This window comes from Bos indicus, chromosome 14, assembly GCF_029378745.1.
Source record: "Bos indicus isolate NIAB-ARS_2022 breed Sahiwal x Tharparkar chromosome 14, NIAB-ARS_B.indTharparkar_mat_pri_1.0, whole genome shotgun sequence".
NCBI classification, from domain to species: domain Eukaryota; kingdom Metazoa; phylum Chordata; class Mammalia; order Artiodactyla; family Bovidae; genus Bos; species Bos indicus.
Genome location: NC_091773.1, coordinates 56,523,675 through 56,547,120, shown reverse-complemented (window position 1 = coordinate 56,547,120; position 23,446 = coordinate 56,523,675). Strand labels below are relative to the sequence as shown.

Below are 23,446 nucleotides of genomic sequence, written 5' to 3'. Positions count from 1 at the left end.
GGTAATTTCCCAACTTCTAGGATTAACTAGAGTTATCAGATATGTAAGCAGTTTCTTACTAAACCAAAGTAACGAATTATAATTTCTCAAATGAGAGGCTAGTTAAAACAAGAATTCTGGAGATTTTAGAAGGCATTTATTAATATAATTACCTAAACAGAAGACAGAATGAGAAAGAAATCTGTCAGTGTGAAGCCTGATTTTTCCTTTAGCTTCACACAACTCTCTTTACCTGACAAAAGCAATGAAACTAGAACTTGTCAGATAAGACAAAATTGCTATTATGTAGCAATACCATTTAAACTCATCTACTCCCTACAAAATGGGGAAAAAAATTGAAATTTATGGTCTCATACCTGAGGGGGGGAAGTAAGTAGAAAAAGTTACTATTAAGGCATAAAATCTTTTTAAAATGTCATTAGAATTCCACAGCTGTTTAGAACAAGTTCAAGGAATACGTGCAGCATAAAACGTTGAACTAAAATTAGCAATAATAGATTTACTCACTAAAAATTAAGTAATATGCCACCTACAATGTGCCATTCACTGTGCCGGGCAGTATTATTATAACAAATCTATATAACAAATCTATTACATGATAGAACTCTACAAATGCTAAAATCATACATCTATATATAAAATGACAAATTAGTGGTTCCTACTTTTGGATTTCAAGGACAAGCTAAATCTCCCTCCAAACTTTGAGGCCCTGACATAAGGTTTCCTGTTTCTCTCTGGCTTTTGTTGAAAGTTTATTTTTTCTTTTGCCAATGATGGCTGAAAACTTAATGGACAGACCCAAATCTATAGACCTGTTTTGAAGAACCAAGGCAACCTACAAAAGAGAGGGAAAAGAAAAGATTACTTACCAACACTCTAAAGAAGTAAAGATATTCTGCTGCTCCAGAGTAATTTCCACATTCATACTGGAATTTTGCATACCTGTACAGTGTATCTAAATATTCCTGCCTGAACTACAAAAAGAAAAAAGCTTAGGTTATGCTTCTTAATTTTGAGTTTTAAGATTCAAACCATTTACTCTTTCAAATGTCCCCAGATAGCAATTCTTTCAAAAATTGATCCCTCCCCCAGCCCAATATCAGAAAACCACATGACCCTTAAAATATATATTAGGAATTACTGAATTTCACATTCACAGCTCTGGCCTTGAGTTATGAATTGTAACATCTTCACTGTTGTGATACAAACTTGAACTATAGCTGAAGGTCTGACGTGTGAATCCCTTAGCTGGTAAAGGAGCTTAGACAACTATCTAGCACATGCATCCCTGTTAAGATTTTCTGATTCTGTATAAATAATGTGTACAGTAAATTTCAGTTCTCTGCAAAAACTGGCCCCCAAATTACACCCATTTTTAGAGTTTATGATTCAAACCTAGTGAAAGAGAAGAAATCTAAGAGAAAGGCTCCAAACTAGAACATTAACAAATATATCAAAACATTTTACATAGAAACTAGAAAAAGTAATCATGCCCAGTAGTCAACATGCCTCCTGTTACAATAATTATGTGTTAAATAAAAGACAAAACTTGAATGCAAGCTAAATAATTAATTATATGCAAATGATTATACACACACTTTGAGTTAATGCAAGGGAAGGAGACTGGAAGATGACTATGTAAGCCTATAATAACATTCCTTTATCTGAGATTTATAAAGGTCTTGGTAACATCAAGGGCTACTACATTCCACAAGGTAGCCAAAGTGTTACTTATTGCTATTCTTCAAGGCATTTTAATTCATATTTAGTTCTGTTTTACCTGCTTGTCAGAAATACAAAAAGCTAACATGTTATCTAAAGGTAATTACAAGCGTATTATTTTCCAATCAAGACTAATTTTTAAAGCTCCAAAAACATACCTGGTCTTATGTCTAACACATTAATTGGGAAATTACATCCTTTTCAAGCCATGAATCTAACTATTAAGCATTGTTCTTTATTATTTATTCAGCATTGTACCTTTATTACAATATGACAACTAAACAGTTTTTTAAAAGACCACTTACACCATGCTTGTCTGCCAGGTAGTCAAACAGCATCCGACCATCCCTTAATAAAAAAATTTAAAAATTACTGTCTTTCACAGACCACAGAAAACAAGCATATTCAACTTCTACCTTATTACTCACATAAAGCCACACAATTACTTTAATATTTAACACTAAAAATAAGACTTCCAGAAATAAACTGGAGAAGGAAATGGCAACCCACTCCAGTGTTCTTGCCTGGAGAATCCCAGGGACGGAGAGCCTGGTGGGCTGCCGTCTCTGGGGTCGCACAGAGTCGGACACAACTGAAGCGACTTAGCAGCAGCAGAAATAAACAGAACATTACATGTTTTGAACATAAGGAATAGGAACTCAAGGAAAACTAAAGTTTAAAATTTCACTTTTGAGATTTCTTAAGCCCTAATTAAAAATCATATGTTCTGATTCACCACATGATCTCAGTTTTTCAGGTAATAAAACCAGAACATTCTGACTATTCTTATAGTGACATCAGTGAGATCTATTTAGGTGGTAACCTACTGAAAATGCTATTTGCTCTCTTGAGGACACATTTCTAATTGATAATATATTAGAATAGAGAAGGAAATAAACAGACGATACAAACAAGCACAAATTAATCCTATAGATTAATTTTGCCCCCCTCCACAATGTTAGTATTTTTCATAAGAACAGTGATTTGGCAAATTTCGAAGACTAACAAAGCATGCTTAACTTACAGGCTATCTGTGCTACACATTCTATCAGTATACAGTTCATACCAAAGGGTCAAAAAACCCAATTTAACTTTTCTAGAAGTAGCATAACTTGAGATGCTGGCAGCCTAGTAAAAAACAAATTAGTGACAAAGACACAAGGGACAAATGACAGGTGGCAGAGTTGCCCGCCTTTTGCACATTTTCAAGACTGAAACCATTTCCTTATGTTTACTGCAAGAATGAATACTGTTGCATGTCTTTGGGAGCATAATTTTACTTGCAAGTTTAATGGGGAGGGGATATGAGCATATTATAATAATAAAAACATTTACAAAATTTTAACATAAAAAGATTTTTAAAAAACACCTCACTTAATACTTGCTGTAGACCACAGTGAAGAACTCTGTTACACACTTTATATTATAAAGTATATGGAGAAGGCAATGGCACCCCACTCCAGTACTCTTGCCTGGAAAATCCCATGGACAGAGGAGCCTGGTAGGCTGCAGTCCATGGGGTCGCTAAGAGTTGGGCACCACTGAGCGACTTCACTTTCACTTTTCACTTTCATGCATTTGAGAAGGAAACGGCAACCCACTCCAGTATTCTTGCCTGGAGAAATCCCAGGGACAGAGGAGCTTCGTGGGCTGCCGTCGGTGGGGTCGCACAGAGTCGGACACGGCTGAAGCGACTCAGCAGTAGCCACAGCATAGTATGTACATGTATAGTATGTATGTATAGCAAGTACACTGTAGTACTTGCTGCTTTTATAAAAAGAAATATCTGGTAACACTTTCTCAAATCACAAATAAAAACTTAGAGCCAATCACTCTAAAAATTTGGTTCAATGATGTATCATAAGAACTCAAGGTGCAACATGGTAAAATCCTGAACTCCTCCTCAAGTGAATGTATTGATAGAAAAGATTTTTCATGATGGTAATATTCAATTTTACTAGAGGACTTTATTTTTAAACATTTTTAATGACACAAAGGTCTTCACTTAGTAAAGTCAGAGTAAGGTAACATGCTTTCTTTGGAAACCAAACAATAAGTCTACTTCTAGCTAAGAGGAAGTCACGAATAAAAAATAACCTATCAGCTCTCTACCACCCTCCTCGGGCTGGGCATGGAAGGATAGGAGAGAATGATGCAATGTGATAAGAGAGCTCAGGATTTCCCGAACAGGTCCTCCCTAGGCACAGAGTTTCTCACCCGCAGCACTACTGACATTTTGGGTTGGGTGGTTCTTTTAGGGGGAAGGGAGAATAGTATCTGATGCACTGTAGGATGTACAGCTGCATTCCTGGCCTCTCTTTAGATGCCAGCAGCATCTCTCTAATTGTGACAACCGAAAATGTCTCCAGACATTCCCAGAAGTCCCTGGAAAGAGGGGTGGAGGTGCTCAGCATAATGACATTTGGATTAACTGGTCAAGAAGTTCTAAAAACATTTAGTATTATCAGTTATAATTAAGGACTTCTTGGTCCCTACACAATAAAGATAAAGCAAAGTAAACAAAGTCATCATTTAGACAATGAACTTTTAGACTGAGTTACTAGATAAAGCATGAATTAATGTTTGTATTAATCCAGAAAAGAGAATTTTAGAATTCAAATTAAGGAGAGGTTACCTGAAGGCAATAGAAATAAAAACAGAAATAAGCAAAGAGGACCTAGTCAAATTTATAAGCTTTTGTACAGCAAAAGAAACCATAAGCAAAATGAAAAGATAATCCACTGACTGGAAAATATATATACAAATGATACGACCAACAAAGGCTTAATTTCCCAAAATACAAACAGCTCATAAGGGAATTCCCTGGTGGTCCAGTGCTCAGGACTTCTCACTTCTACTGCAGGAGGAACAGGTTTGAACTCTGGTTGGGGAATTAAGATCCTACATGCCACCCAATGTGACAAAACCAAAAAAAAAAAAAATACAACAGCTCATATAACTCAACAACAACAAAGCAAGCAACCCAACTGAAAAAGGACATGAAGGTCTAAATAAACACTTCTCCAAAGAAGTCATACAGATGGCCAACAGGCATATGAAAATGTGCCCAACACTGCTAATTATTAGAGAAATGCAAATCAAAACTGCAATGAGGTACCATCTCACACCAGGGAGAATGGCCATTATTAAAAGTCTAACAATAAATGCTGGTGAGGTTGTGGACAAACGGAAACCCTCCTACACTGTTGGTGGGAATGCAAATTGGTGCAGCCTCTGTGGAAAACGGTATGGAGGCATCTCAAAAAACTAAAAACAGAGCTACCATATGATCCAGCAATCCCACTCCTGAGCACATATATAAACAAAACTGTAGTTCAAAAAGATACACGAACCCCTATGTTCATAAGAGTGCCATTCACAGTAACCGAGTTGTTATGAAAACAACGTAAAATGTCCAGTAACAGGTGAATGGATAAAGATGTACATATAAACAATGGAATACTACTCAGCCATAAAATGAATGAAATAACACCCACTGTAACAACATGATTGTACCTACATCATACTAAGTCAAAAACAGAAAGACAAACACCATATGACATCACTTGGATGTGGAATCTAAGCTATGACACAAATGAACTACAAAACAGAAATAAATTCACAGACGCAGAGGACAGACTTGTAGTTGCCTGGGCCGGGGCGGGGGGCGCGCAGGGGGAGAGGCGAGGATTAGCAGATGGAAGCTTTAAATATATCTAATGGATAACCACAAGGACCTACTGTGCAGTACAAGAACTACTTTCAATATCCCGTGAAAAAACCATGCTGGAGAACACAAAACCTATATACACGCAGAACTGAATTACTCTGTTGTACAGCAGAAATTAACACAACATTATATATCAATGCAACTTCAATAAAATACTTTTTTAAAAAAGAAAGAAGCTACCTGGTTGACTGCATTTGCCTTGTAGTTTCTGGATCTTCAAACATCTTCACAATTGGTTCAGTTTCTGCTTGAAGCTGTTTCAGCTGTGCAACAACAGTTGTTCTTTTTTCTCTCAAAGCTATTAAAAATGCAAAGGAGAACTACAATGTTAAATTATACTGCTAACTATGAGGATGTCTTGGACATTTTTCAATCTATCTAAATTGTACGCATATATATTTCTCCCCAACATATTCACATGCCAGGAGCCACCAAGTCAGTAACTCCCCTAGATCCAATTTGTTTCTTTCTAGCATCACAAAGTCTTCTTACTCTCAGAGCAAACTGAGGAATATACAGATACAGTCTGAAAGAAGCTGTTGAGGAACCAATTACCTAACTTTACATTTCAGAGACTTCATTCTCGGTGTTTTCATATTTGCTGTCACTGCATTCTCTCAGCAGACTATCCCAGTTTCTGAACACAGGCCCAAAAGGGTTTCCATACATTATTACTACAGGTTTTCAACTAGATTGAATGGAATTTAAATCCAATCAGTAACTTCTCTTTTCGCTATAAATCCAGTTCGGCAATCTCTCACAGACAATTCTATAGTTCCTTTTTACTGCACTATGAAGTCAGAGAAAACCTGCACGTAACCTACCCTGTTAGCATGTTTTAAAGTTTCAGAGAAATAGTAAGTCTACTTTTTCACCACAAATTAAAATATAAAGAGCTATGGTTCTTGCAGGAAATTTTAGAAGAAGTCAAAACAGTGATTATGTTTAAGATAATTTCTACATTATATATTAGAAAGTATATACTAGAAGAGTGTTTCTCACACACAGAGGGAATCTAGATCAAATGTTGAGAAATGTCTATTTAAATAGAGCAAATTGTTATTTCTCTACTGAAGAGTTCTTAAAATCTTTTAATATTACTTGCAGTGTTTTTTTTGTTTTTAAAGAATATCTACTGGAGAAGGAAATGGCAACCCACTCCAGTACTCTTGCCTGGAAAATCCCATGGACAGAGGAGCCTGGTAGGCTACCGTCCATTGGGTCACGGAGAGTTGCACACGACGGAGCAACTTTTCTTATTACTACAGAAAACAGGGATTTAGAAAATACTATACCACAGTAGTTCCCTAATTTGAGTGCTGGTCTTTGGCCAACTTTCTCTGGCTAAGTAAATCTGTGCACAAGAATTCGCATTTCTAACAAGCTCTCCCAGGTGAGCTGAAGATGGTACTTCTGGGGACCAAGCTTTTGAGGACCAGGGCTATTCTCAGATGCTTCAAGACAAACAGGAAATCTCTAAGGCACACACGATGCTAACTGAAAAAGTTAGCAAGCCAAAAAACCTGCAACATTCTCAGATAATTCTAAGGAAACAATCTGATTAGTAAGTACAACTCTGATGATGCATACTATGAACTGAAAACATTGATGACCATGTTTTAAAGTAGATTCACACCTTTTATGAAAGAAAATACTTTTTGAAGACCTGTAGCCTTTATATTTATTACCTTTCACTCAAACAACTTTTAAATCATTCAAATAATTATTAAAACTTCAGCTAAAGTTCTTTTATAAATCACAAAATGTTTAATACACATGCCCTCAGCTCACATGTCAAACTTCAGATGTAATGAAAAAACTTACCATGAGGAATATCATCAGAATAAAGGTTTTTGTACACATCCATAGCAAAGTCTACCATGTTGGTATCACTAAGAAGATCCAATTTCCCTTGTAACAACTCCTTTTCATTATATATCTGCAAAAAACAAAACAAAACAAAACAACTTTCTAATGAATAAACTGAAGTTCCCTCAAAAAAAGTAGTTAATAGTAAAGATTAGTGTACCTGGGAACATATCCTAAACTACAATATTTTAGTAAAATATCATACACTATTAATTCATGCTCCTACAATAAAGGCAAGCAATCAACTTACAGAGACAAAAGATTTTGTTTACCTAACAACTTTAAAATAAAGCAAAACCATTCTCACCAACTTCTGATCTTTTATGTGTCCCTACAAGTCACCTTTTAGCCTAGAAAGAACAAGGCTATGGGTAAACAACCAACCATACCAACCCCACTGAGAAGCACATGGTATAGCTGACACCTTTCCACAATCAGGTAATTAGGAATCAACTCTTAAATGTTTTACCTTCTCAGTCACTCACATCCACAAGATGCCTACTCATTTCTCCTTGAGGTGGTCTCTCCTTTATATTCCACATACTTTTTCTCTAAATAGTTAAAATCCTTCATGCTTTCCATCTACACTCCTGAAACAAAACTAGCACCCATTCTGTCAATCTTGTCGTAACAGGTTTCGCTTTGGCAAAAAGTCCAATAAACATGAATTTAGCCCACAGTTCTGGGACCAAATAGATACATAAGCAAACTCACATAAACATGTCGTGTACTGAGCAACATGTAAGGATTTTACACGAGGGCACTCAGGAAGAGAGACGGTAATGTTAATTCAAAAACAATTTTTAATCAAGTACTCAAGATGATACCATTTCAGCACAAGATTTTTGTACTAAATCTAGTTTTGCCATGCAAAGAAAAATGCAGATAATTTCTACAACATTTTACTATTCATGAAAAGACAAGATAAAGGTGGTCAAACGGTACAGCCACGAGATCAAACCTGAACCTTCCGAACTACATAGAACTCCCAGAAAATAGTAAGAAAAAGACAATCCAATTGAAAATGGCTGTAAGATTTTAACAGGCACTCCACAATAGTATACCCAAATGGCCAATAAACACCGAGAAAGGTCCTCAACCTCATTAATTCCTTAATTAAAAGGAAATATAAATTAAAACCACACTAAAATCTAAAAAACTGACAATATCAGTGTTGGTATAGATGTAGAGAAACTGAACAATTTACTCTGCTGCCAGAACTACAACCTCTTTGGAAAACTGTTTTTATCTTCCAAAACTAAAATATTCTTTAACCTAGCAATTCTACTCCTAGGTACCCAAAATAAATGGGTGTATACATTCAAAGGACATTACCAAGACTGTTCCCAGAAACGTTATTTGTAACAGCCAAGTCTATCAACATGAGAATGAATCAACAGCAGTCTATTCATACAATGGATTAACATCCCAAATTGAAAATGAATGAACTACTACCACCCTAACTTAGATAAATCTCACAATGTGGAAAGAAGTCATACAAAGCAGTAGGTGCTGGTGAATGCTTAATTCCATGTATATAAAAATTTTAACAGCCAAACTAATCAAACTAGTGCTTACCTTTGGGAAGAGTGAGTAATGACTAAGAATGGTCAGAAGAAAGATTTTTAGGATGTTTGCAACATTTTATTTTTTGATCTGGATGGTGGTCACACATAAGTGTGCTTCCTTGGGAGGAAAAAAAGCATTTTATTTGCTCACTTTTCTGTATGTACGTTATACTTGGTAAGAAGTTGACTTATAAAACAAAACAACAACAAAGTTTCCTTTCAGTTTGCCCTATGGAAACTCTAACCTTAGGTGAATAGATCCTTTTCCTGGCATGCCACCTCTCCTAGTCACTTCATCAACAGCCTTTAATTCGTAACGTTTCTCCCAGCTGTAGATCCAAAGCATTGCTGCTCTGCCTCAGACCTCAATGGCCCCTTCTTAAATCTACACCCACTTACATCATTCTCTCTAAATTTTATCTTATAGGCACACTTTTTCTGTAAAGAAAAGATAGTAAACATTTTAAATTTTGTGAGCCAAAACGCAAAAATCAAGAATACAATATGTAAGTACCATAAGAAAGAAAAGTTACAATTTTCTTTTTGAAATTAAAAAATATAACACAGAATAAAATTTTTTGCAACACAGTTCTAATGAGAAGAATGGAATTCTTTCTAGACAGGAAAAATTTCACTCAACTGGTGTACAGTTAGTGTTCTATAGTTAAGAACAACTGCAAATGCTCATCTGTTAAATTTTTTTTTAAGCTCAGACCATACAAAACAGGGAGAGAGGGCTTTATTTGGTTCACATGCTACAGTTGGCCAATTCAGTCTGTCTACCTCTTGAAAACTACTTATTAATAAACTAAAAATCTTTCAACACCTCTTCCTGCTATTACTCTCTACAAATCCAACATCTACACTGATGATTCTTCAAATACTCAAGCCCTTAAAGCTTCTTTATCTTGCAAATTATAACTTTCATCCAGTACCTCATCTCTACATTTCTAACTTAAATTCATCACCTCTTCTACCACTGTTTCTGAAATGCTTGATCACCCTCAACACACCTTCTGTTCTAATTTTTACAGTTTTTGATGGTCACTTTCCACGTTAGTTTGGATAGTTTTGCTATTTCCAAGCTCTTCTCTTTAACGTGTGCTCAGTCATGTCTGAGTCTTTGTGGCCCCATGGACTGACAGTAGCCCACCAGGTTTTGGCTATTTTAAAGCTCTTCTCTGTACTAGTTACCATTTATTCCATTCATTTTCTCCAACCAAACAGAATTCAATGTCAATCACTAGCACTGGAAAAATTTATCTCTTTTCTATGTTCTGGCTAAGGTTAATTATAAAATATTTCAGAACTAGGCAATAATGTTATTCCATCAAATCTCTGCTTTTCTCAAATCAACAATTCTTTTTCATCAGTCTTGAGATGGCATTTATCCACCACATTGTCTACGCTACTCAAATAACCTTCTACTGTTTCTCTCATTCCAAGAATGACCACTTATAAATGTAAGATTTCCAATCAAAGTTAGGCTCTTCACACTCACCAATCCTTGCACTTGTCTTTGGTCAGCTTCTTCAGTCACCATTTCCATGCTTGACCTCACTCCTCAAAACCCCAACTGAATGCCTCGCTCCCCTCTCATATAGGACAGCCTAGTCACGACTGAAGCGACTTAGCAGCAGCAGCAGCCTCCTTTGGAGGCTTTGGAGTAGCTACTCTGTACCAGAAGACTGAATTCTTTATACGCACTAGTTCATGAATTTTTCTAACTTACCCCATGAGGGTGGTAGTAGTAGGAACACTTGATGCATGAGAAAAGGTTTAGTCAAGATGGGAAAGATAGCTCCCAAGTGCACCAGAGTGCTGACAGAGACAGGATCCTACAGAGACAGGATCCTAGTCCAGGTCTCAATTCATTCCCCAGGCTCTTAAAAATTATCTGGCCTTCTACTTCACTTGAGAATAAAGAACATCAAGCTTCAAATAAGTATTCACACATTTATTAAATAATCATGAAAAGCCTTTATATCAGACTCTCTTTACTGAGAACATAAGGGAGAAAACACAGTTCCTGCTCTCATGGAGCTTATATTCTCCAATATACTATAAATATACTTAATTAATACCCTCATCATCACTGAGTATCTATCCTAACCATCTAGCCTATAAAACTCGGACTCCCCTCCTCAAAATCCTTTTTGCCCACAGAATAGTACCTCTTCAATTTTGATAACACTCCGATAGTACTTCTCTGACATTTATTACTCTTGGACTTATAATTACAGACCTTTCTCCACCAAAGGGTAAGTTTTTTAGTGATGAGATTTTATCTTGGAGTTCTCATAATTCCATGGTAATCCTATACTTCAGTTCAGTTCAGTTGCTCAGTTGTGTCCGACTCTGCGACCCCATGAATCACAGCATGCCAGGCCTCCCTGTCCATCACCAACTCCTGGAGTCCACTCAAACTCATGTCCATCGAGTCAGTGATGCCATCCAGCCATCTCTTCCTCTGTCGTCCCCTTCCCCTCCTGCCCCCAATCCCTCCCAGCATCAGAGTCTTTTCCAATGAGTCAACTCTTCGCATGAGGTGGCCAAAGTACCAGAGTTTCAGCTTTAGCATCATTCCTTCCGAAGAACACCCAGGGCTGATCTCCTTCAGAATGGACTGGTTGGATCTCCTTGCAGTCCAAGGGACTCTCAAGAGGCTTCTCCAACACCACAGTTCAAAAGCATCAATTCTTCGGCACTCACCTTTCTTCACAGTCCAACTCTCACATCCATACATGACCACTGGAAAAACCATAGCCTTAACTAGACAGACCTTTGTTGGCCAAGTAATGTCTCTGCTTTTGAATATTCTATCTAGGTTGGTCATAACTTTCCTTCCAAGGAGTAAGTGTCTTTTAATTTCATGGCTGCTGATAAATATTCCAGCATCTTCTGCCTCTCGAAGTATTACAGCCAAACTACCAATATTTTCTCTAAGAAAACATAGTTAGAGCTGTTATTTCCCACTGATTCTCAGCTCTGTTCAGTTTTGGTCCTGCCCAATGAAAAACTAATTAACACTTATGTATTCCTCCCTGTCATCTGTCTGCCTTGAAAAACCAAAGTGTAAAGACCATTAAACAAGAAGTCTGGCTAGTTTAGAAGTAAAGAAGATATTTTTCTATTCCTTGATCTTTGATGACTCTTTCTCAATTATCCAAAAAAGACAACAGAAGGCCAACTAAACTGTTTTATTCAAGCTCTATAATATAGATTAAGTACATCCTATAAAAGAAAAACCAAGACAGAACCAAGTTTTATATGGCAAGACATTTTTGAACAGTATTGAAAATAAACTTGGCTGTTCTCTAATTTCAACAACTACAGAGTTGTCTGTAGGTTTTTAGAAAAGGTTCATACGAATTTGAGGGTTATACTTGTCCAATGCACCATGGGAAAATTTGAAAACTTATCAGAAGAATTTAATGTTTATTTGTAGGGCTTTTTAATTGTTTTGCTGTTCGGACACACAAAATTTACTCCCCAAATCTAGAGTGCCCTAAGTAGACTCGAGTTTTACTCTGCTTCTGCAAACAGAACGCGTCTATTTTTTCTGGTCAATATTCTAATTCTTTCCTCACAGCAATATCGCTTTATTGTAACTACTAAAATACACCAATTTCCCAATAAACTTAAGTGTAACTAAGCCTAAGATTTTCAAACTTTTAGGGCTGAGATATGTTTTTAAATTAGGTCCAGAACCACATATTTTTTCAAGGTATCTTGAATAGCTAAATAGACATTAGCGACCAATTCCAATCACTCGAAGTCCGTACATCTATACGCTGAAAACCAACTTTCAAGATAAAAATTGCTGGTTTGTTATTTTTTGGGTCCCCCTTCCCATCGAATCAAACATGCGACGCTTCTAGAAGTGGCTATCTACAGAAACGCTAAACTCCTCGCAAAGAACTCATAACTTTACGGAAATTAAGGGACTAGATATTTAAGTGTAAGAAAATCATTCCAAACCATCCAGCAAAGAAAAGCACAGAGCCAAACCACCCTTCCTACAGTGCCCGGGAAAAAAATTAAATTTTTTGCTTTTAGAAGCCAGCTAGTCAAGCATTACTACAGCAGAGCCAGCCAATCGCCAACTTCCGAGAGGAATGACGCGGAAGTCCCTACGGCACCGGCACCTCAAGTGAAGTAGAGATCACTCCCTTTCGCCCCTGAGTTCCCTTTCGCCCCTGAGTTTCGTATTGTCACCTTACCCCTGCTCACAGCAGAATTTCGCGTAGCTAATCAACAGGGCTGACGCTAAACTACTAGCAGGTCCTTACAGCCCGTCTCAAGACCAAACTCGGGGCCGCCTCCCACGCGTCAGGCCTAAGGCTTCTGCCACTGCTTTTTGGCCTTACCTCGCATCTCAAGCACTCCCACGCCTTCCGCGCGCTCAAAAAACCCCTTACCTCTTTTACGGAGAGAAACTCAAGCAACGGAAAGACTAAATGCCGATCTAAAAAGTGCGCGATGCGAGTAGTCAAGTCGTACTCCGCCATCTTGCCAAGGAAAAGGAAAGCGTGCGCTAGCTAAAACTTTATTGATAGCGCCGACAAAGGAACAAACAGTCCTGAACTGCGCAAGTGCAGTGGCTAAACCAGTTAAAGAAAGGGGCGGGGTTCAAACGCGAGCGCTCAGAGAACAATAGCGCATGCGTGAGATCCTCCCGTCCTCCTCCCTCCATCCCTCCTGGCTACTGTGGGCGTGGTGGAGCGGCAGGCGAAATTTATTCAAGACAATAGATGTCTTGAAGTTGTTGTTTAGTCCCGCCGTCCTGTCCGACTCTTGCGACCCCATGGACTGCAGCCCACCAGGCTCCTCGGTCCATGGGATTTCCCAGGCAAGAGTACTGGAGTGGGTTGCCATTTCCTACTGCAGGGTATCTTTCCAACCCAGGGATGGAACCCGCGTCTCCTACAAGTCTCGGCATTGGTGGCTGATCCTTTCTATTCAGGACTGTCATATGAATGTAATAATATAATACACGGCCTTGAGGGTTTGAAAGAGGGTGGGAGAACAAACATATACGCAGAGGGACCAGTTAGGGACTACTGAAATAACTCAAACACGATGACGGTGGCTTAGATCAGAGTGGTAGCACTTGAAAGAGTTGTGGACAGTAGTGAAATTCTGAATATTTACTGAATGCAGAACTAGCAAAATTTGCCAGTAGATTAGATGACAAGGGTCCAAGATAACTCTAAGGTCTTTCTAGACCTAGAGACCATTTGCTGAGGTAAGGAAGGATGTGATAGTTGCATATTTAAAGGAGAGAAATCAAGAGTTGGGCATACTATGCTTTGGATGTCTATTAGACATCTAAGTTGAAATACTGATTAGGCAGTGGTGCATATGAATCTGGAATTCAGGAGAAAGGTAAGAGCTGGAGATAGAAAACTAGATGTTATATAGAAAACTAGATGTTATAGAAAACACAACACCAGGGCCAAATAGTAGAAAGCTTCTGTGAGGAATGTGAAATTTATCTGTGGTCATGAGGAGCCTTAAAGTATTTTTGAGTGTTACAGCAATAATCTTATCTGTGTTTCAGGAAGTTAATTCTGACTGTTGGGTGGACAGTGGATTGGATAGGTGAAACACAGCCAGGCTGTGGAAAATCTTCAAAACAGACAGGGAAACTTGGATTTAACCAGATAGGCAATGGGAGTCACTCCTGAAGTTCTTCAATAGAAAAAGACATGAAGACAGTGGTATTTTTTCCTTTAAAATTATACTGGAAGTGATTTACAAGAAGGATTAAAGTGGTGACAAATTGGAAACTCTGGTGATTTGCCTGGATTTTCCCTTGGAATTTTCCTTGCTGGTTCGTGAAAATGTCTTGCTACTTTTTATAAGAGAGATTCAGCCCCAAATATGGAAAATCTGACTTTCTTGCTTTAGTCTCTTCCTAGTGTTGTAGTTAAAAAGAGATATTACAGAGGAATGACAGGCAAGGCCTCACCTCGTAGGATATCAGTGGTATCAGAAGACTTTCTCATACACTCATCAGATACCTTCACAATTTCCATTTGCCGATCACCATGTCAGCCTCTGGGGGAACAAAGAAAAAGAACCAATCCCAGCCCAAAAGGAGTTTACAGTTTAGTGGGGATGGCCAGCTGTAAAATATAAAAGAATCAGAGCACCATGTGAGAGAGTCTATGCAGAGAGTGTCTGGAGGAGGAAGTGATTCATTGCCAGAGAAAGTTGGAGTTTCACGGGGAAGATAACACTGGGCTACCTCTGCCTGAATAGATGTTTAGCTGATTAAGAAAAGGGAGAAGAATGTTTTCTGAAGAGGGAAGATCAGGCACACAGACTTGACCTGGAGAAAAAGTGATCGGAGACTTTGAGAAGGTCTTTACGCCTAGAGGGTAGCATGCCTGATGCTGAGTGGCAGAACATTCAGCTGTATTGAGCGCTCAGGGCTGAATTGTCAAAGGCTCTATGGACTATACTGAGGAGTTTGAATTCTATCCTGCAAGCCCTTTTTTCCTGATAAATCTTTTAGCATCTCACTTCAATACACTGTCCTCTTTCTAGCTCAGGCTCTGATCATCACTCACACAGATTATTGTGATTGTCTTCCAAAGGGTCTTCCTGTCCCAAGTCCTGCATAAATCAAGCCTGTCATCCACCCTCCTATTTGAATGACCTAAATGTATATCTAACCTTGTTATGGGCAGAATTGCGCCCCCCTCTCCTGATAATCCCCATTCATGGATCACAGCCTTGTTGTGGTGAAGGGGCTTGTGAAACTTAATGAAAATATGCGCAATCCAAGATGGATAGGTCATAGTGGAGAGTTCTCATAAAACGTGGTCCACTGGAGGAGGGAATGGCAAACCACTGTGGTATTCATGCTGAGAGAACCCCATGAATTATGAAAAGGCAAAAATATATGACACCAGAAGATGAGCCCTTGGGTTAGAAGGTGTGCAATATGCTACTGGGGAAGAGTAGAGGGCAATTATTAATAGCTCCAGAAAGAAGGAAGCCGATGGGCCGAAGTGGAAACAATGCTCAGTTGTGGATGTATCTGCTAGTGATCAGATGATCATTATATCTACTATTGTGGGCAAAAACCCCTTAGAAAAAATGGAGTAGCCCTCATGGTCAACAAAAGAGTCTGAAATGCAGTACTTGGGTGCAACTTCAAAAATGATAGAATGATCTCAGTTCATTTCCAAGGCAAACCATTCAACATCTCAGTAATCCAAATCTATGCACCAACCACTAATGCTGAAGAAGCTGAAATTGACTGGTTCTAGGAAGACCTACAAGACTTTCTAGAACTAACACAAACACACAAAAATGTGCTTTTCATCTTAGGGGATTGGAATGCAAAAGTAGGAATTCAAGAGATACCTGGAGTAACAGGCAAGTTTGGCCTTGGAGTAAAAAATGAAGCAGGGTGAAGGCTAACAGCGTTTTGTCAAGAGAACACACTGGTCATAGCAAACACCTTTTTCCAACAACACAAGAGACATCTGTACACATAGACATCACCAAATGGTCAATACTGAAATCAGATTGATTATATTCTTTGTAGCAAAAGATGGAGAAGCTTGATACAGTCAGTAAAAACAAGACTGGGAGCTGACTGTGGCTCAGATCATAGGCTCCTAATTGCAAAATTCAGGCTTAAATTGAATAAATTAGGGAAAACTACTAGGTCATTCAGGCATGACCTCAATAAAATCTGGTGTGATTATACAGTGCAGGTGACAAAAACATGCAAGGGATTAGATCTGGTAGACAGAGTGCCTGAAGAACTATGGACAGAGGTTCAGAACACTGTACAGGAGGCAGTGACCAAAAACATTCCAAAGAAGAAGAAATGCAAGAAGGCAAAGTGATTGGAGAGGCTTTACAAATGGCTGAGGAAAGAAGAGAAGCAAGGAAGAAAGGGAAAAATATACCCAACTGAATGCAGAGTTTCAGAGAATAGCAAGGAGAGATAAGAAGACCTTAAATGAACAATGCAAAGAAGTAGAGGAAAACAATAGAACTGGAAAGACTACAGATCTCTTCAAGAAAATTGGAGATATCAAGGGAACACTTCATGTAAGATGGGCATGATAAATGATAGAAATGAGAAGGATATAACAGAACCAAAAGAGATTAAGAAGAGGTGGCAAGAATACACAGAACTATACAAGAAAGGTCTTAATGACCTGGATAAACACGATGGTGTGATCACTCACCTAGAGTCAGACATTCTGGAGTCTGAAGTCAAATGGGTCTTAGGAAGCATTACTAAGAACAAAGCTAGTGGAGGTGATGGAACTCCAGCTTAGCTGTTTCAAATCCTAAAAGATGATGCTGTTAAAGTGCTGCACTCAATGTGTCAGCAAATTTGGAAAACTCACCAGTGGCCTCAGGACCAGAAAAGATCAGTTTTTATTCTAATCCTAAAGAAAGGCAATGCCAAAGAATGTTTAAACTACCGAACAATTGTACTCATTCTGCATGCTAGTAAGTTCACTTGCTCAGTCATGTCCAACTCTTTGCAACCCCATGGACTGTAGCACACCAGGCTTCCCTGTCCATCACCAACTCCTGGAGCTTCCTCAAACTCATGTCCATCATGTCGCTGATGTCATACAACCACCTTATCCTCTGTTGTCCCCTTGTCCTCCTGCCTTCAATCTTTCCCAGCATCAGGGTCTTTTCAAATGAGTCAGTTCTTCCCATCAGGTGACCAAAGTATTGGCACTTCAGCTTCAGCAACAGTCCTTCCAATGAATATTCAGGACTGATTTCCTTTATGATTGACTGGTTTGATCTCCTTGAGCCTAAGGGACTCTCAAGAGGCTTCTCAAACACCACAGCTCAAAAGCATCAATTCTTTAGCACTCAGCTTTCTTTATAGTCCAACTCTCACATCCATACATGACTACTGGAAAAACCATAGCTTTGACTAGATGGACTTTGTCGGCAAAGTAAAGTCTCTGCTTTTTAATATGCTGTCTAGGTTGGTCAGAGCTTTTCTTCCAAGGAGCAAGCATCTTTTAATTTCATGGCTGCAATCACCATCTGCAGTGATTTTTAAGCCCCCCTAAAAATAAAGTCTTTCACTGTTTCCATTGTTTTACCATCTGTTTGCCATGAAGTGATGGGACCTGATGCCATGATCTTAGTTTTTTAAATGTTGAGTTTTAAGCCAACTTTCCTCTTTCACTTGCATCAAGAGGTTCTTTAGTTCCTGTTCACTTTCTACCAAAAAGGTTGGTGTCATTGGCATATCTGATGTTATTGATATTTCTCCTGGCAATCTTGATTCCAGCTTGTGCTTCATCCAACCCGGCGTTTCACATGAGGTACTCTGCATGTAAATTAAATAAGCAGGGTAACAATATACAACTTTGACATATTCCTTACCTGTTTTGGAACCAGTCTGTTGTTCCATATCTGTTTCTAAATCTTGCTTCTTGACCTGCATACAGATTTCTTAGGAGGCAGGTAAGGTGGTCTGGTCTTCCCAACTCTTTCAGAATTTTCCACAGTTTATTGTGATCCACATAGTCAAAGGCTTTGGTGTAATCAATAAAGGAGAAGTAGATGTTTTTCTGGAACTCTTTTGCTTTTTTGATGACATAACGAATGATGGCAATTTGATCTCTGGTTCCTCTGCCTTTTCCAAATGCAGTTTGAACATATGGAAGTTCATGGTTCACGTACTGTTGAAGCCTGGCTTGGAGAATTTTGAGCATTACTTTGCTAATGTGAGATGAGTGTAATTGTGCACTCAATTGAACTTTCTTTGGCATTTGCCTTTGGGATTGGAATAAAAACTGACCTTCTCCAGTCCTGTAGCAACTGCTGAGTTTTCCAGATTTGCTGGCATAATGAGTGCAGCACTTTCACAGCATCATCTTTTAGGATTTGAAATAGCTCAACTGGAATCCCATCACCTCCTCTAGCTTTGTTTGTAGTGATGCCTCCTAAGGCCCACTTGACTTTGCATTCCAGGATGTCTGGCTCTAGGTGAGTGATCACACCATCGTGGTTATCTAGGTCATGAAGATCTTTTTTGTATAGTTCTTCTCTATATATTCTTTTTTGTATAGTTCTTCTGAATTCTTCTGTATATATTCTTGTATAGTATTCTTGCCACCTCTTCTTAATATCTTCTGCTTCTGTTAGATCCATACCATTTCTGTTCTTTGCATGAAATGTTCCTTTGGTATCTCTAGTTTTCTTAAAGAGATCTCTAATCTTTCCCATTCTATTGTTTTCTTCTATTTCTTTGCATTGATTACTGCAGAAGGCTTTCTTATCTCTCCTTGCTATTCCTTGGAACTCTGCATTCAAATGGGTATCTCTTTCCTTTTCTCCTTTGCCTTTTGCGTCTCTTCTTTTCTCAGCTATTTGTAAGGCCTCCTCAGACAACCATTTTGCCTTTTTGCCTTTCTTTTTCTTGGGGATGGCTTGATCACTGCCTCCTGTACAATGTCACAAATCTCCATCCATAGTTCTTCAGGCACTCTTGTCTATCAGCTCTAATCCCTTGAATATATTTGTCACTTCCACTGTGTAATTGTAAGGGATTTGATGTAGGTCATACCCGAATGGTCTTGTGGCTTACCCTACTTTCTTCAATTTAAGTCTCAATTTGGCAATAAAGAGCTCATGATCTGAACCACAGTCAGCTCCTGGTCTTGTTTTTGCAGATTATATAGAGTTTCTCCATCTTTGGCTGCAAAGAATATAATCAGACTGATTTAGGTATTGACCATTTGGTGATGTCCATGTGTAGAGTCTTCTCTTGTGTTGCTGGAAGAGGATGTTTGCTCTGGCCGGTGTGTTCTCTTGGCTAGTAAGGTTATGCTCAAAATTCTTCAAGCTAGGCTTCAGCAATATGTGAACCAAGAACTTCAAGATGTGTAAGCTGAGTTTAGAAAAGGCAGAGGAACTAGAGATCAAATTACCTACATTTGTTGGATCATAGAGAAAGCAAGGGAGTTATAGAAAAACATTTACGTCTGTCTTCCTTTTATTATGCTAAAGGCTTTGACTGTGTGGATTGCAACAAACTGTGGAAAGTTCTTAAAGAAATGGGAATACCAGACCACCTTACCTATCTCCTGAGAAACCTGTATGCAAGTCCAAAGGCAACAATTAGAACCTTAAATGAAACAATTGACTGGCTCAAAATTGGGAAAGGAGTAACAAAGCTGTATATTGTCACCCTGTTTATTTAACTTATATGCAGAGTACATCATGTGAAATGCCAGGATGGATGAAGCACAAGCTGGAATCAAGATTGCAGGGAGAAATATCAATGACCTCAGATACACAGATGATACAACTCTAACACCAGAAAGCAAAGAGGAACTAAAGAGCCTCTTGATGAGAGTGAAAGAGGAGAGTGAAAAAGCTGGTTTAAATTTCAACATTCAAAAAACTAAGATCATGGCATCAGGTCCCATCACTTCATGTCAAATAGAAGGGGAAAAAGTGGAAGCAGTGATGGTTTGTTTTATTTTCTTGGGTTCCAAAATCATTGCTAATGATGACTGCTGCCATGAAATTAAAAGAGACTTGCTGCCTAGAAGGAAAGCTATGGCAAACCTAGACAGCATATTAAAAAGCAAAGACATCACTTTGCCAACAAAGGTCCATATAGCCAAAGCTATGGTTTTTCCAGAGTCATGTATGGATGTGAGAATTGGACCATAAAGAAGGCTGAGCGCTAAAGAATTAATGCTTTTGAATTGTCATGTTGGAGACTCTTGCAAGTCCCTTGGATAGCAAGGAGATCAAGCCAGTCAATCCTAAAGGAAATTAACCCTGAATATTCATTGGAAGGATGATGCTGAGGCTGAAGCTTCAGTAGTTCAGCCACCTGATGTGAAGAGCCAGCTCATTAGAAAAGACCCTGATGCTGGGAAAGATTGAAGGCAAAAGGAGGAGAGGGCAGCAAAGGATGAGATGGTTGGATAGCATCACTGACTCAATGGACATGAGTCTGAGCAAACTCTGGGAGATAGTGAAGGGCAGAAAAGCCTGGCGTGTTGGAGTCTATAAAGCTGCAAAGAGTGGGACATGACTTAGAGACTGAATAACAACTCCTGAAATTCAGGCTTCCCTGGTGGTCCACTGGTAAAGAATCCGCCTGCCAATGCAGGAAACTCCAGTTTGATCTCCGGGTCAGGAAAATCCCCTTGAGAAGGAAATGGCAACCCACTCCAGTATTCTTGCCTGGGAAATCCCATGGACAGAGGAGCCTGGAAGGCCACCATCCATGGGGTCACAGAAGATTCACACATGACTTAGTGACTAAACAACAACTGTTGAAATTCATAAGCTGAAGGCCAAGCCTCCAACTATATTTGGACTTAGGATCTTTACAAAGGTAATTAAGTTAAAAAGACATCATTAGGGTGTACTCTAATCCTAGATGACTGTGTCCTGATAAGCAGAAAAGATTAGGATACAAACATGTATAACAGAAAGACTGTATGAAGACACAGGGAAAAGATGGCCATCTGTAAGCCAAGGAGAGAGGCCTTTGACGAAACAACCCTTCCAAGATATTGACCTTGAACTTCTAGTCTCCAGATTTGTGACACAAAAAATTTGTGTTGTTCAAGCCACACAATCTGTGGTACTTAATAGACTCTGCACTTCCTATTTCATGGAGTATATTAGAAAAATGTCTTCGCACTCTATAAAGTTCTTTAGAACATTATCTCTCTGGAGCCATATACTCCTTCCATGCTAAGTTCTGCTTATGTAAGTCACCAAGTTTATTGTTTCTCTACATTAAGAAGCAAGAAAGATTCCCCCAAAGCAACCTAACTCTACACCTTAAAGAACTACAGAAAAGAACTTAGTCCAAAATTAGCAGAAGAAAGGAAATAGTAAAGATTTAGAGCAGAAATAGATGTCTTTGTAGTCCCAATTTCTGTCTTAGTACCTCACATATATCAAGTACTCAACAAATGCTATAGAAATGAATAGATATGCATAGAACCTGGATATCCAGACAACATATGCTTGATAGAAATTCATCCATATTTTGGAATAGTCTAATGAATACCTGTCACTACTATAGTGAACACATATTCAGAATTCTCATGTCTTCTGATTCAATAGCTCTCTTCAATATTTCTAAATAATGCTAAATAACATTATGTTAATCCAGCTACCCTTTTTACATACTGCATGCAGATACCTATTGCATTTTAATGTCTGCCTTTTTTACTTATATTTCCCACTCATTCAATATGCCTGACACAGTACTAGATCCCGAGAATGAGAAAATAACTAAAATGCTATTTCTACGTGAAGGAGGGCTTCCACGGTGGTTCAGTGGTAAAGAACACACCTGCCAATGCAGGAGACACAGGTTCGATCCCTGGGTTGGGAAGATCCCCTGGAGAAGGAAATGGTAACCCACTCCATGGAAATCCCATGGACAGAGGAGCCTGTCAGGCTACAGTCTTTGGGACTGCAAAGAGTTGGACATGGCTTAGTGAATAAACAACAACATGAAGGAACTCATGATTAGGCAGAAGAGACAAATGCCTAAACAATTTATATTTTAGTGTGGTAAGTGCAATCATGAAGGTGTGCATGGAGCATTACTATAGTGGTTTAATTAAATCATAAGCACAGACACATCTTACGTCTATGTGTTTTCTAAGTTTCCCCCTGCCCCCAAATAATTATTGCTTCTTGGAGTGTGTATCTTCAGAAGCTGACTTTTTCCTGACCTTATTCCTTTTCTCTGGGGGGCCTTATTGGAACTGTGTACTGATTCCACCTAATGCCTGTGAGCATTTCCAGAAACCTCAATTCTGCTGTCATCCTCATTAAAGAATCATACAGAGAGAAGGTGCCTTTGGAGGACTTAAATCCCCTTTTTTCTTCACTTACCACCTCATATAAAGCTAGGATTGACAGCTAAATCTACCTTATTTGGAGCCGTTGTAATATGTGAAGTGAAGGATATTGGGCAAAGGGAACCATCACTGCTCTTTTTATCTTTCCCCAGTGCTAGGACCTGGAATGTGGCGACGCCATTCTTGAGGGGAAAGTAGCAATTCCCAGTAGTCAGAAGTATCTCAGAGGAATCTGAAAGAGTTGTGATGAATCTAAGAGTTGACAAGCTAATATAAACCACTAGCCACTCCAGGACATAATTCAAATACCTATGTATCTGTTCAAATACTTTTAACTCTGTGTGTCTTTCATAGAGTATTCTGTGCCTGTGTTATCTGTCTTTAAAAATTCCTGCAGTCCAAATAAACGTTCACTGCCTGCTTTCCAGACTAGCATGATTACTGACAGGAAATGGTAATACTGAAATGCAGTACAGGCTTCTAATCATGACAATTATCACTTGAACACATTCTCTTGTGCGATAACAGCCAGCTTCAATTATCTGGCCAGACATCTTATTTGAAAAATCTGACATGAAAAATATGGTCTCTTTAAGAAAGTAAGTTTTAAAAATATTTTCCCCAGTACTTTGTTATGTATATCTCAAGCCAACACTAGAATCTACCGCCAGTGAGGGAATTAAGCTAGCAGA

The 23,446-nt window shown here is 38.7% G+C and overlaps 1 protein-coding gene across 2 annotated transcripts in view; it reads right to left on the bottom strand.

Moving 5' to 3' along the window:
- EIF3E (eukaryotic translation initiation factor 3 subunit E) overlaps positions 1-13,465 on the bottom strand; it is a 48,084-nt gene extending 34,619 nt beyond the window's left edge. For both annotated transcript variants that reach the window (XM_070802791.1, XM_019973844.2), the window contains exons 1-5: positions 13,311-13,465; positions 7,277-7,391; positions 5,633-5,750; positions 2,028-2,070; positions 870-974 (exon numbers count right to left, since the gene is read on the bottom strand). In XM_070802791.1, the coding sequence (XP_070658892.1) occupies positions 870-974; positions 2,028-2,070; positions 5,633-5,750; positions 7,277-7,391; positions 13,311-13,400 (471 nt within the window). In that variant the 5' untranslated portion in view covers positions 13,401-13,465. The remainder of the gene's footprint in view (positions 1-869; positions 975-2,027; positions 2,071-5,632; positions 5,751-7,276; positions 7,392-13,310) is intronic.
- Between the last annotated feature and the right edge of the window lie 9,981 nt (positions 13,466-23,446).